This window comes from Ostrinia nubilalis, chromosome 1 (assembly GCF_963855985.1).
Source record: "Ostrinia nubilalis chromosome 1, ilOstNubi1.1, whole genome shotgun sequence".
NCBI lineage: Eukaryota > Metazoa > Arthropoda > Insecta > Lepidoptera > Crambidae > Ostrinia > Ostrinia nubilalis.
In genome coordinates, this window is record NC_087088.1 from 11,784,269 (window position 1) to 11,799,656 (window position 15,388).

The 15,388-nt window shown below is 34.5% G+C and overlaps 1 protein-coding gene across 2 annotated transcripts; it reads left to right on the top strand.

The window, feature by feature from the left end:
• Positions 1-1,400: 1,400 nt before the first annotated feature.
• On the top strand, positions 1,401-15,274 carry LOC135072250 (5'-nucleotidase domain-containing protein 3). 2 transcript variants are annotated; one of them, XM_063966192.1, is made up of 9 exons: positions 1,401-2,052; positions 2,275-2,450; positions 2,542-2,769; positions 3,554-3,688; positions 4,007-4,164; positions 9,067-9,253; positions 9,948-10,088; positions 10,644-10,795; positions 12,155-15,274. In XM_063966192.1, exons 1-9 carry the CDS (start codon positions 1,899-1,901, stop codon positions 12,378-12,380), a joined length of 1,557 nt encoding a protein of 518 aa, XP_063822262.1. In that variant the 5' UTR covers positions 1,401-1,898; the 3' UTR covers positions 12,381-15,274. The 2 variants fall into 2 exon arrangements, with proteins under 2 accessions (XP_063822262.1, XP_063822269.1); XM_063966199.1 differs by having other exon boundaries at positions 1,404-2,052; positions 12,176-15,274.
• Positions 15,275-15,388: the final 114 nt, after the last annotated feature.

Below are 15,388 nucleotides of genomic sequence, written 5' to 3' on the forward strand. Positions count from 1 at the left end.
GAAAAGTAATCTACCGGATTTATCTTTTTTTTTCGCTTCCCAAAGATGCTGAAAGGTATGTTGGCCATGTTCGTTTTCAGCCAAATGACGTCCATGTAGGTAATCAATAATTCTTAGGATAGTATAGGAACCTAACCTACTATGACTACTGCTCAGAATGCGTTCGTTCGTTTCAGCCAAATGACGTCCACTGCTAGACAAAGGCCTCTCCCAAGGTTTTCCATAATGAATGCATACTTACCTACATACGTACCTCATTACAAATAAGTAGATTAATTATTTTTTCACTAGACAGCAACCCTAACAGCGTAAGAAGAGTTCAGAGGCACGCGATAGAAAGAGACAAAACTTGTAGGTGAATAAAATTGTAGGTACGTAGTGCTGTGCGAGCTGAATTCCACTGTATCGCGTCGTAGCAAGACTCGCATTTATTTAAATCGTCTTGCGGAGTAATCCTTCTGTACCTGTACTATTACTTATTCTGTGGTAGTACTAATTATTGTTCTGTGATATAAGCTTGTAAATAAATAAATAAAATAGCATTTTTATATCGTTTCTTTCTGGTTACAAAAACTGTTGTTTTGGGTTCTGGAAGTTCTGGAAGCCCGAACGTATTGTCAGAACGCGTTTTTCTAGTGTTTTTCAGCGTGCCTGCTGTATCTTTTTGGTAAATAGTAGGTACTGGATTAACGATTAACGGACTTAGGATAATTTAACGGAAGTTAACGAGTCCGTTAACATTTTTTAAAGTTAACTTAAAAGTTAATCCGCTAATAGAAATGTTAACTTCGTTAATTAACGATTAACGGATTAACGAGTTAATGCCCAGCTATGTTTATGTGTGTATAAAACTAAATAGGCGGCTTAGGGGTGGCCCAAGGGCCACCCCCGCCGCACCTTAACCTATTTTTCACTTTAAATCAAAACATTATGTTATAGGCATCATGGAAAAGTAATATTATGCAAGAAACATTCCAAACTCATTATGCCAAATTATATTAATATATGATATCAAAACGTTCAAAAGTTTGGCTGTACACAAGCACGTACACAAGATGTTGTTCTCTTTTAAGAAATTTGTTAGTACTAAGGTTGAATTATTAAATAATCACTGTTAAATGTGATTAATTTATCACTTTTACCGCGACTGTCGGTAATTATTCATAATAACCGGTTATTATTAATAATTTTCAATTTATCACATTAACCGTAACATATGTATTTGTCAAGTGCATGATACATGGATCAGTGTGTGTCTTATTGTTATGAGTAAGTACGGTTCCTTGGGATCGGTATGACTCATACCGTATGAGTGCACCACATACAGGGACCATGGTTTTAACTCTTAAGAGTACATCGCAGGATATGTATTTAAAAAGGGTTTTAAAAACAATGCTACTTTATACTTCTTCTACTGCTACTTTATTCTAATTAATTATTTGTTACTTGTGCTGTTAATTGCAATTCTCAATCCGTAAATAATTTCTTCTTTCTACCGTGTTCGTACTACTGTCCTCGTAAAATCATCGTAACCGATTGTTGTAATCGGATTACATGAACATCACTCGACCATGTATGTCCATTTGGACATATCGGAATGGCACGCTTTGACGATCAACTTGCTGTATCTACTCTAATCCATATCTGTGATCATCAGTGATTTTTTTTAAGTTGCTAAAAAGAGTCGTGTATCGTGGTTGTGTCTTCGATTAGGTTTTGAATTATGCAACGATGTTCGAATGTTTGTATTAAGATTATGTTAATTAATACATTTTTTTTAATAAATTGAACGTAAATGTTCATAAACTTCCTCCTATTTGATTGTCGATAACGCACCTGTTTCTTCACTTTTGCAAGTGTATTTTTACTTCTGCATTATTTCCAATATCTCTCCAAATATGAGCCTGTGCAACACTTTAGTTGGTGGAATCAAATATCTAAACCGTAATCTAACGAAGAAAATCGATACGTGCCATGTTTTACTTGCTAAGAAGTATTCGACACGCGAATTGCTGAAAGAAGCATACTGTCGCACTAAATTAAAATGTCGTTGTAAGTACATACAATGTATTTAATATGTTATAACAAGAATAGTTATCGCTCATTCGCCCCCTTCCTTAAACCTTCCTGAACCTGTTATTCACCTGCTTTATTGTCTATTAATTTAGGTAAATATAGCTTCAAATTCTCTTAAATTTTTAAGACTACATATTACATAAATATTAATATTATATCAAGTTTTTATATAATTCCATTTTTATATACTTTTTCTAGCCAAAAAGCTACCGCAAGATGTGAACCCTCGAGGTGTGTTTGCCTGCAATGAGTTGGACTTGTCTGAAGTTAAAGTTTATGGGTTCGACTATGATTACACTCTGGCCCACTACAAACCCTCTCTGGAGCACCTGTTATATAATCTTGGCAGAGAAGTCTTGTTGGAAAAATACAATGTAAGTTGACGATACATTTAGAATTTTTTATTATACTAACAACATTATTATAGACTTATAATTTTAACGTCCCTTTCTTCTACATTTTTAGTATCCACCGGAAATTTTAAATTTGGAGTACAAGCCGAACTTTGCTGTAAGAGGTCTTCACTATGACATTGAAAAAGGGTTGCTGCTAAAACTGGACTCGTTCCTACAAATCCAGTTTGGTGCCGTCTATAGAGGCCTCACACCTGTCTCTACAGAGGAAGTGCTAAAAATCTACAAGAACCGAATAATTCCTATTGCCTACGTGGAAGGTGACACTAGAGCCCATAAGGTAATATTGTTGAACTATTTCAACTTGTCTTTTTACAATTTGAAAGGAACACTGAAATCAATTTAATTGTAGGCACTAGAAGTTCATTAATTTAGTGCTGTTTTTAATACTTTGTAAATAAACTTGCATGCAATTTTTTGCACAGCGGAAAGGTAAGGTAAGTCAAACAACATGATAATAACATAGACTTATTAAGAAAATAACCAAATACATCTGTTTACCTGAAACTTGTTCTGATAATCTTTTATCCAGCATCTTGTTTCAGAGAATATGCAAAAGATCAGTCTAGTAACTGCATGCGATTTACGACTATTCAATGTATTACGGCCAGTTATAGCGACATGTGTTAGTAATCACCAGCACTTGTAAGCAATCATTCATTTGTCCACTCCCCTACGTCTTGTGTTGATACAAGGCCCATGTGACATGACACTGATGTGCAATTTGTAAATAATGTACTGACTGTACTAGAGCTATATTATTTATACAGATGTAGGTTAGCAAATTATATTGTATGTTTTATGACATGATGTTATTATTTACTAGCACTTCTGCAGCGCATGTTATGGTAATATGGAAATAAATATTGTCACAGATCAGTTACTGAAATATTGGTATATAAAATTACTTCCTGCATGTTATGATATTAACTATGTAATGTAGGCAAATCTTATGTAAATTGAAAGAAGAATTAGTTGTAATGCTCTTATCTATCTTTAAAAATTAAAATGTAAAATATTGTAAGACCAGTTTAAAAGAAATGTACTTCTGGTTAACATTTCAGGCAAATCGCGCAAAGATGGTGCATTTGGCGGATCTGTTCTCTGTACCTGAGATGGGCCTGCTGTGTAATGTAGCAGAGTATTTCATAAAGAATCATATCGATTATCATCCAGAGATCTTGTTTTTGGATGTTAAGGTAAGAAATATTTATATTATTTTTTAATTAGAGACTTGAGGCTTAAGCTAAATATTCAATATCTTTGATATAATTAATGTAGTTCTGTGTAAATACTAGAGAAAATAAATCATTGTGTCAAGGTCATCTCTTCTTTACTTTATTTACTTACACTGTTTGATAGCAGATTATCAAACTTAAACACTGGGTAGATTTTATTTCAGTTTAAAAAGTAGGTAGACCTAGAAATACATTATGTAGATGAGGGGTGATATTATGTATTTCTCAGTAAAATTTACAAAGGAAGGTATGTCCAATTATTTTTTTATTATCTTCCAGAATTCTGTACAAAGCTGCCACCCGGTAATGCACAAGATTGTTGCTCAGAATGTCGAAGAGTACATCAGGCCCAATCCAGACCTAAGAAAATATTTCCAAATGTTGCAAGAATCTGAAAAGAACTTGTTTCTGGTGACCAACAGCCCTTATCATTTTGTGTAAGTGAAAAAGTGCGTGTAGACAGCAGATTTTTTTCGGACGATAGTTTTAATTGGGACATTAATGAGTATGAACATGTATTATACGATTTGGTATCGGCCGATCCTTCGTACTGATTAGAAGCTGACCAAACTACCGGTCTAAATAGTCTAGTCTGCGAGACTCATTCATATAGTAATAATACCTACTGCATCGAGTGCCGGCCACACACCGCTAGACGTGACGTAGGAAGGTCTTCCACCCTTTTTTTTCCTTTATTCTATTACTACCGACACCGACCAACCGGTTTTTGGACCGACCAGACCACTAATGTTAAGGAAAACGCCAAAAATTTGTCTCAGCTCAAAAATAAAAATAACAGTTTGTATTGTTCTCTAATAGTCATATTTAGGTAACATGCATATTTTTAAGCTTCGTCATTTAATCTTGCGAAACTTTCACATCAACGCGTACGATGTAGGAGGAGGTTATATTAATATTTTAGCTAATCGAACAAGCAAAGCTGCAAGTTTTGTAGTGGATATGGTTTCGCAAGATTAAGCCTCTTTCTAAATAATAAATCTTAATGTTTTTGAACAAAAGGCCTTAAATAAAAACAGATGAAAAAAGCTTGATCATGCAATTTTTACACCCTGTATATTTCATTTAAGAGCCATTTTACATTTTCGTGCGAATTTCTAAGATTTTGGAAGCATGAATTACTATCTTAAGCAACACCCAGAGATTATTTAATAACTGCGAAAGATAGGTCAATCCTTGGTGTTGACCATTAATGAAACGGATTTACTAAAACTCTTTTGCTTAATTCACAGTGCCCCATCTCCCACAACCATTTTACGGAAAAATTGCCGCAGACTCATTTTCAAAGTCCTGTATCTATTATTTATGCTCATATAATAAGCTTAAAAATATATAGTAATCATCGGACATATATTCTTGTAGTCCATTAATGAAATAGATTCTTGAATTTCATTACCATTATTGAGTAAAATCTAAAAATAATTTGGCAAATTTGAAGATTAACTTCACATTTTGATCGTGGTTTTTGGTTTTAAAACACAGCAATAACTGCAATAAAAGTATCCCAAAATAAAGAATATTCATTGTAAAATTGATTTCTACAGTTATTGTTTAAATATTAGTAACCACTTTGTCAAAATATTGATGTGAATATCAGTATAAATTACAATGCGCAAGCCGACATCGATTAGTATGGCGCGAGCGCCCGTCAAGGCAGGACCTGTGTCATTTTTCCCGCCGTGACGTTTACGTGCGTTCGTGTCGTGAAGCGGTGATTTGTACGGCGACCAAATACATTTGATACTATGCCGAGAGGCTGTTTCGAGTCGGCCGGCCGAGCAGAAATTGAAATGATGAATTTTAATTTCTTTGACGGATCTGGGTGTAACTATGTATAATATGTAGGTACCATGTATTTAATTTAATAAATAAATGATAAAAAAGTATATCCATTATGCTAGCACCCTTAACACAAGCATATTGGTTGCCTACTTTTGGACTAGATGGCGCTGTGAAATTGTCCAAAGATTTGTTTATTTATTTATCCGCTTTGAGTTTTGTTTCGTGAAGAAGAAAAAGAAGCGTTTTGTTTCGAGAGGGAAGTTTTGATGTTAAATCTATACTAATAAAAGAGGAAAGATTTAACTGTTTGTTTGTTTGTTTGGAGGCAATAGGCTCCGAAAAAAAATTATTTCTCGATTTAGAATCCTATTTTTTTTCTATGTAGGCTATAAATTATTTTCAAAAACTTTAGTCCAAAATCTTTGATAAAATTCGACGTTTAATAAATAAATTAGATAACATATTATTATTTTTTTTTTCAGTACGATTTTAGTACATGTTTTTCAGAAATTCTACGATAACTAAACTTCTAAAGTGTTTATATTTTATGCATAATTTTTTAACTTCTAAAATATACATATATCCTATTGATAGATGACGTGCTTCGTATTTTATTAAAATTATTAGGTACCTGACTAGGTTAAAAAGGTGTGGAATGTTATTTTGGAGATAACTTGGTTCCATAGAAATATAGAGAGATGCTAAGTAATGCGCTGAGTTCGAAACTCAGTGTCGTATTAGAAATTCACACACACAAAGAAATCAAATTATGTGCTCATTATCCACTGCGGTATCAGTATTCAACGTTCGAATAATCTTTAGTACTATGCAAGCAATATAAACTGTTTACATAATGACGTCGCTACTGTCATCATTGCTTTCACAGCAATCCCTTTAGTTTCTGTGATCTGTGCTTTTTTCTAAGTTGATATCAATGAAATATTCCTTAGTACTTTTGATTTAAATTATTATTTTTTATTTTGACACGTGTTTGAAAAATCAAGGTCAGATTACAATAAAATAACAAGTGAAAACGTAACATTGCATTGCAACTCGCAATTTCGCAATATTGATGAGGAGATTCCATTGGAAAGTCTGTATTCATTCCTAGGATTCCCCTAACACCATCAAATTCAAGAGAATTCAAGAGAGTGCAGTTTCCCATCTCATGCTTAGGGACCACGGTTTAAAAAAGTGTGGTTGCATAGAGCCTGCAACGGGCAACCGCGTGCGCAGCTGCTCATACTAATTTTCGATACAAAAGCAAGTGTTGGCGCCCGCACGAGTTTTAGCGGAGTTCCATATGGTAGCGGGAGTAGACTTAATGGAAATCTATGCTTCTCCGACGACCAGTTGTATGTGGAATACTCCAGAGTATGCGCACACAATAGCCTGGTGATTTTAGCACCTGAAGGAAAAACAAAAAAACATTGTTTACAAAGAAATCTGCGGCAGGTGTAGTGTTTTAATTTTGTTTTAGAAAGATCTCATAATTTTGTAAGTATTCAAATATTTAAACATAATAATTTGTAGATTTTATATCAAAAAATATAATCATTTAACAAAATTAATTTTCTTAGAATATTTTAATTCTATTAGAACCATTTTCCACTTCATCGCAGAAGAAGTCGCGGGCAAAAAGCTAGTATGAAATATGTAGTATTGCCCGCGGCTTCACCCGCTTGAAATTTAGTTTGTCATAGATCGTCATAAATTATAGCCTATACATTGTTATTCTGGTCGACGCCAGGGATGGATGAGCGTCGCTGTCGCTGGCGACAGGGTCTTCTGGTTCAGGGTTCATGGCGTAGGTCTCAGGCAAAATGAAATCCACTCGTAGAAATTAATAAACTCAGTGTATTCACGAAAATAATTACACACAGCACTAGAGTCGTATCGGAACTGAGTGAACCAAAGGTCTTGCGATAGGAACGTCCGACCCGAGTGATAGTTGAACACAGACTGCCTAGTACTGCTGTACTGTACTGTAAAGTTTCATCAAAATCTGTTCAGTAGTTTTTGCGTGAAAGTGTAACAAACATCCAGACATCCACACAAACTTTCGTATTTATAATATTAGTAAGACTAGTAAGAAGTAAGATAGTAAGATGAATTATTTTAGTTATTTGTTTACTTATAATAATATTTATTTATTTATTTCTTAGCTCTGTCTGATAAAATGGATCTGGTGGAGATGCAATGGCCACCTCCGTAACAAAACAATAGAACCCTATGGAGTTTGGGCTTGTGTGATTCGCCTTGACGAATATTTCGTATCCAGGGTCCGATGATGGAGCTGTAAGGGGGCAGATTTTTTTTTCACTATGTGACTGTCTTTATTTTGTACTTAATATATATTTTCGTTCGTTCGTTCGTTCGTTTCAGCCAAATGACGTCCACTGCTGGACAAAGGCCTCCTCCAAGGTTTTCCACAATGCACGGTCCTGCGCTGCCCGCATCCAGGCTCTTCCCGCGACCTTTACGAGATCGTCGGTCCACCAAGTAGGAGGCCTGCCCACGCTACGTCTTCCAGCCCGTGGTCGCCACTCGAGAACTTTTCTGCCCCAACGGCCATCGTCTCTACGAGCTATGTGCCCCGCCCACTGCCACTTGGTTTTAGCAATTCTGCGAGCTATGTCGGTCACTTTGGTTCTCCTGCGGATCTCCTCATTTCTGATTCGATCACGCAGGGAAACTCCAAGCATGGCCCGCTCCATCGCCCTTTGGGTGACCTTGAGCCTTCTTATGAGGCCCATAGTAAGCGTCCACGTTTCGGATCCATAAATCAACACTGGCAGCACACACTGCTCGAAGACTTTTGTCTTGAGACACTGTGGTATTTCGGACGTGAGTATATTGCGTAGCTTCCCGAACGCTGCCCAGCCGAGTTGGATTCGACGATTGACCTCTTTCTCGAAGTTGGCCCTACCTAACTGGACTGTTTGTCCCAGGTATACATAATTGTCAACAACTTCGAGTGTAGAGTCTCCAACCTTCAAAGGAGTGGGTGCGACACGGACATTAGACATGATTTTTGTCTTGTCCATGTTCATTTTGAGACCCACTTGTTGAGAGGCTCTACTGAGGCCATCGAGCATTGTGCCTAGATCTTCTAATATATATATTTTAATTAATTAATATATATTTTACATAATAATATTATACTTATTCGTGTTTCATTATTCGTATCCAGGGTCCGATGATGGAGCTGTAAGGGGGGGCAGATTTTTTTTTCACTATGTGACTGTCTTTATTTTGTACTTAATATACATTATATTTTACATATTATACCTATTCGTGTTTCATTATAAATCGAAATATAAAATACTTAATAAACTCTATTAAAAATTTAAATTAATTTATCAAGTTTGAATACCTCATTCTACCTTAAAATTAATAACTTAAATCAAGTCTTAATACGGTCACGGCTCAAGATTTTTTTGTCCATTTCAGCGTTCTTTTTACTCTTTTGACGTTGCGTTGACAGCTTTTACCTAAATTCGCGCGGAATATTTTTGTGAAATGGCTCTTAATTCCAGCAATGCGGGCATGGAGATGCTAGTTGGTCACGACTGGCGGGACTTCTTCGACGTAGTCATCGTGAACGCGAACAAGCCCAAGTTCTTCACTGAAGTGTCTCGCCCAATCAGGGTGTTTGATAAGAACGCCAATACGCACATCTGGGAGAAGGTTACGTCTTTGGAGAAAGGGATCATTTATTATGAGGTGAGAATGTTGTGCTGTGCGTGTTATGACGCTATGGATCGTGGACGCTATGGAAGCTGTGCGTATTATATGGATATAAATAGAATAGAATAGAAAACTTTTTATTTGCAAGAAAGGTATACAAGCAGGTAAGACATAGATTAAAACAGAGAGAAATAAACAAGTGGACAATTAACTGCTTGTGCCCCTCTTGACAAAAAGGCACCCGCTCAGCGTGCATCAAGACAAAAAAGTAAATAGTATGATATTGACCAAACAAATAAATTTGAAGATTCTTCCAGTGCAAAGCGAACAACAGATAATAAACGGTGACACATGTACCTCTTTTACACAATGTATTTTTAAAAACATTACATAGTACTTACATACTAACCTATTTAAGCGAAGATTTTATGACTAATATTCCCGCTAACCACTCCAAGTAAGATGCTCGTATTAGGGTTCACTACAATATTCGCTGTCTTTTCTATGTAGGTATAATATGTATGTATTTATAAAAAAAGTATTTCAGTATGTTTACATCCGTTGTCTAGTACATATAGTACAAGCTTTGCTTAGTTTGGGACTAGAGGCGTAGAGTAAAATGTCCAAGGATATTTATTATTATTATTTATTATTAATTTGTCAATCGAAGGAGTTCGAACTGGGTAACCGTTGGTCTATTGTCACCTCAAATGTTCTCAATTGTCTCCAGGGCACAGTGAAGCAGTTGCAAGACCTGACGGGTTGGAGCGGGCACCAGGTGTTGTACTTCGGAGACCACCCCTACAGTGACCTGGCTGACGTCACGCTCGAGCACGGCTGGCGGACCGGCGCCATCATCAACGAGATTACAGTTCAGTAACACACCTTCATTAGGCAACTTCCATACTGTCATGCGCTTAGTATTGAGACCACTCTGCAGCGACCTGTCACGTCATACAGTTCAGCGATCCACCTTTGGCCACGCCCACAATGTCGGGCATCTCGATTTCAATACTCTTAATCTATTTCATTTGATATAATAAATGCAATAGATGTTTTTGCAATCGGTTATAATTAGACACATTTAACAAAAGTGATGAAATTCTATTATCTATGAAGCAAACAAACTAATCTATTGGTTAATCTATTGTGATCAATCAACACGGTCGACATTGTCACAAGATTTTCAGACAATACTTATAACTGAATTCGCACTTTGTGATTGATTGGGTATTAGTACTTAGATCAATCATAGGCTGCACTCTACTTTTCATATTTATTGTCGGTGTACTCGTATGGACTCTATTATTTTTATTATAAAGAGTTAACTGTTAACCAATAATTTTAAGTAACTTTAACTATTTAAAATTGAAACAAACAAATAAAAAAAATATCTACTCAAACTAATGTATTAATTTGTTCTCAGCACGAGATCAAGACCCTCAACACGCAGTCTTTCAAGGAGAACGCGAACTGGCTTCAGATGCTGACCCAGCTTATCGAGGACCACCAAGACTATAAGGAACCGGAGGCCGTCGAGGTCATCGGCCAGTGGATGGCTGAGCGGGACTATCTTAGGTCAGTAAAGTTTCATATTAAACCGCTATTTGGTACTTGAGATGAGTTTTATGATAAATGAGCATTCAATAACAGAATGATTTTCGCTAAAAGAGCGCTTACTCGGAGCAAAGACTTGTGGCAGGCAGTGTAATATTAAAACAGTGCATATCACGTTTTCTCTCGCACTCACAATGGTTTTGGGTGACGTTACACAGAGGCAGGCATAGTGTTGTTTATAATACGTAATAATTAATCAAATATTAGCCAATGTGCATCTTTGTTTCAAAAATTACTTATGGCCCCACCTGCTGCTAGTTTTTGCGTCGAGTATAGACAAAATTATTCTTCTTTGTCTATGTTGTAAAAACGGAGGTCATAACTTTATCAGACTGGTGTTGTATTTACAGTCTGTTATATTAGGTTGTTCAATCACTTGACTTACTTTGACTAGTCTCCTAGATGGGGTAAAGGGCGTCCACAACAGTCCTCCATCGCGTTCGGTTGTTCAATCAGATCGCGCGAATTATTTTCAGGCAATCGCGTGTGCAATGTCCTTTCCTTAACAAATTGGAAACACACAGAGATTTGACACGTGTAACCCAACGGGAAATCGAATCCGGTACCTCATCGAGAGAGTTTAATCTTTAACCATTAACACTACAGACTGTGCTTCAGAGGTGTAGAGTTTTGTGTCAGTTTTCTTAATTTATCAGATTTTTATACATTAATTACATAATATGGATTATGTGTTGATATTAGTTCGCTGAACTCTTGTTTTTAATAAATCGAAAGGCGAAAGCGATGCTAATTTGCAATATTATGAAATATGAACAAAATTTTTTGTCCGTGGTTCAATAATTATAATTCAGGATGTTAATTTAAAACTAATTTCAAACAATACCTATTTAATTGAACACATCAGGAATTATTTTTATAAAACAATTGACAATCGCTAGTGTTTATAGATATGGCTCACTCGTATTTACTCGCGTGTGTGTAAACGGTAATCATGCTATTATTGGAATTGTTTTTCGTAAACCTGTGTCGTATGCTATTGCGCATTTGATAAACAAAATTATATACAAGTACGAGTGTGGAATGCAATGAATCACTGCCAAAAGGTATTTTCAGAACAGTTGATATCCATTTTTAAGTAAGTTATAAAAAGATATTGTTCTTACTATTTTTGATAGCCCTGGATGTTGGAAACATTAGGGAATGCTACTGGGGACTATTCCCGCACTAAATGTGAATTAAATAATTTGAAATACATTGCCTTTTATGGCCGTGATTGATTGCAAGCTCTTCGTGCAAATTGACTGATTGGCTGTAAATAAATAATCGCCTGTGTTTGCTTTTCATGCCGACGCATTGTAGGAGTTCTTATCTCGCTTCCAGGAACGAAATAAAGGCGGTGTTTAACCCCCAGTTCGGTAGCGTGTTCCGGACCTACCACAACCCCACATACTTCTCTAGGAGGTTGTTCAGATTCGCCGACATTTACACCTCAAATATCACGAATCTTCTCAACTACTCCCTCACTTACACTTTCTACCCACGGCGGGGAGTGATGCCACACGAATACGGCTCCTACTTCGTCTAGTTTTAAGCTGAAAGTACCGTGGCAATTATATTTTTATTATAATGTAAGAAAGATAAACTTTCACTGATTTTGTTGCTATTAAGTTAGATTGAATAGTGTTATATTAAGAGCAGTATTAAGCAATCAGATATATAACTCGTTTAGAATCCTTTTAGGTCTGTTATACATATTTATACATCCCTTTTATGATAAGTTTACTCACAAAAATGGTATTATGAATATTTTGAATATTCTGTAACATGTTCCTTTGATATGATCTAGGATGTATAACTGCGTATTTTCTTTATTTATACATATCATATTTGGATAGTATTTAGTTTATTATATTTAATGGAAAAGCGAAAAAGTATAGATAAGTATTCAGCCAACTGTTTTCTAGTCAAAAGTATTTAATACTGTCTCATAAATCGATTTAATTAAAGCTTTTAAATACATATATCATTGTTAATTTTTTAAAGTCAGTATATTATGTCTTTAAGTTATGAAATACTATGTAGAGTTGCAATATAATATTATGTATTTATATCATACGATATTAAGGTGCTCATTCATCGAGAGTATACTCGTGTAATGTAACCAATGCCAAATTCTATTTTGAGCGTGCAACACTGTTACATCGGACGGTCATCCTCCCGATTGATGAGAGCCTTCAGTCAGATTCTTGCAAGAAAACTGTTTACTTAGCATCTGACGAAAACTGCTTACGTTCCGTGGATCTGATGAATGAAATATCTTATAATATCTTCATATAATTCAAACTTCCATGTCTAAGTAAACATCTAGATTGGTTTGCAATAAAATAATTATGATTTAAGACAAATACTTAATCTACATACTCAATTAGTGAAGTTCGGAAACCATAATTTTCATTTCAAATAACAATCAGTTATTATATTGTTAATATCTGTAAATAGTACCAAAGTATATTAATTATTAACGTACCACCTTGCTATTTTAAAAAAATTATAAGGTGCATATTGTTGATAAAATCATTATTTTTATTATCAGCAGTTTATTTGTGCAATATTTTCGATTAAAAAAAGTATACTATATATTAGTACTATTTATTATTTATTTATTATTTGTATACCTTTACTATTTATTTATTATTTACGAAGACGTAGTCAATTTAAAATGCATGATTTTTTATATAATTAACCTTTTCTATTATCTTAAAAGTATTTAAGTATCTTTAATAATGTTATTTTTAAGTTTAATCAACATCATTGTAAGATGAGATGGTCAATTTCATTACCAATTGCTAGATAATACAGACCAGTGGTGGTTAGTTAATTAGAAATAATCTGTTATTTTTTTAAATTTAAATCGAGATGAATGCAGCAAGTGAAACAACTGAATAATATATTTAATTTTGACGTCAATATGTTTGCTATATTAATATCCTAAATAGGCTTTTTTATTTGTGTCTCCTCTTCGTTTGTAATTGGATGTTATTGCAATACTTTCCCAAGTTTTATTATAATTTCTTTGTTGTAGATTTAATAATTATACGTTGCATCCATACAAACGTAATGAAACTCATTGGAATTTGCTTTAAAAAGTGATCTTGCCGCTAATGTTCATTTACTTCAAATATGTGTTTCTAATTGAATTTCCACTACTGATACACGTTTTTAAGGTTGATTTTGTGATTAAAATGTATGTTACTCCAATAACTTGATCTATTTGTGACAAGGCTATATAATACGCTTCATAATTTTTGATTGATTGATATAGGTACATATGAGTGGCATATAACATCAATCTTGTTTGCTAATTAATACGATAAGTAATTACGAAGACAGATATATTTTTATAAAGTAAAAGCTAGAAGCAATCACTTGATTACGATCTTAGTTTTATAAAATTACTAGTTGACCCGGCGAACTTTGTTCCGCCTTAATGGCAATAAATAAGCAGACTTTTTTTTTAAATTTCGAACGGGATAAAAAGTATCCTATGTCCTTCTCCTGGATCTAAACTACCTCCCTAACAATTTTCAGTTAAATCGGTTCAGCCGTTCTTGAGTTATAAGTGGAGTAACTAACACGACTTTCTTTTATATATATAGATTAATATGAAATCATCTTGTGCTTTGTTGATGTTGATATTCTGAAGCATTTCATTTTTGATAAGATTTATTGTTTGCTCAGTTGTTTTTTATCACCGTTAATAAGTCTTTAGCAGTAGTTTAGAGAATTGGAGACTTAGCCCTGCATTATGAAACGAATTAACCTAGAATTCACACGCTTGCCTTGGTTGAATTTCAATATTTATTAACACCAATTTTATGCTTGAATCTTCCCTCGAGTCAAGATGAATGTCGTTTCATAACACAGGCTTAAAAGTAGTCATTTTTGAAAGTCAGTCTTTGTAAAGCGAAAGATCCTTTAGCCATATTTTGAAGTAGTCATAGATTTTAGAAAAATATTCGACATTATTTTGTCTTCTATGTATATTAGAGTAGGTACATAGGAGTATTTAATTGGATGTAATAATTATACATAACGGGTAAATTTTAAATCGTGTGGTTCCACAACAACTTTTGATAACGATTGTTGTATACATTTTTTTATGACATTACAGCATTAGTTTACAAATTTAACGAAGTATTTTAATATTTTACAATAGTTGTATGGTAATAAAGTATTCGTACTGCATTAATGCATTTTCAAGCAACACGATTTAATTTTTACCCTATAAATACGATTAGTGAAATTAAATGACATTGCAATGTACTGCCTATCCAAAAAGACAATAACTCGACCCAAATCAAGTATCATCGTCGTACCTACAGTTTATAAAGTTTTCATTTTAATATACATTAAGATATCGTGTATTTGTTCGTTTACTGTTTTCTATGAAAATATTCTCATTAAAGAATGATATTTTAATACAGTTGTTTATCTTTGTTTGGCAATAAATCCTGTTTAATTTGTGATGTGCAATAATATTGTTATCATCGGGGCCGCGACCTGAAATAGTAGCTTGTGATAAATCCGTTTCGT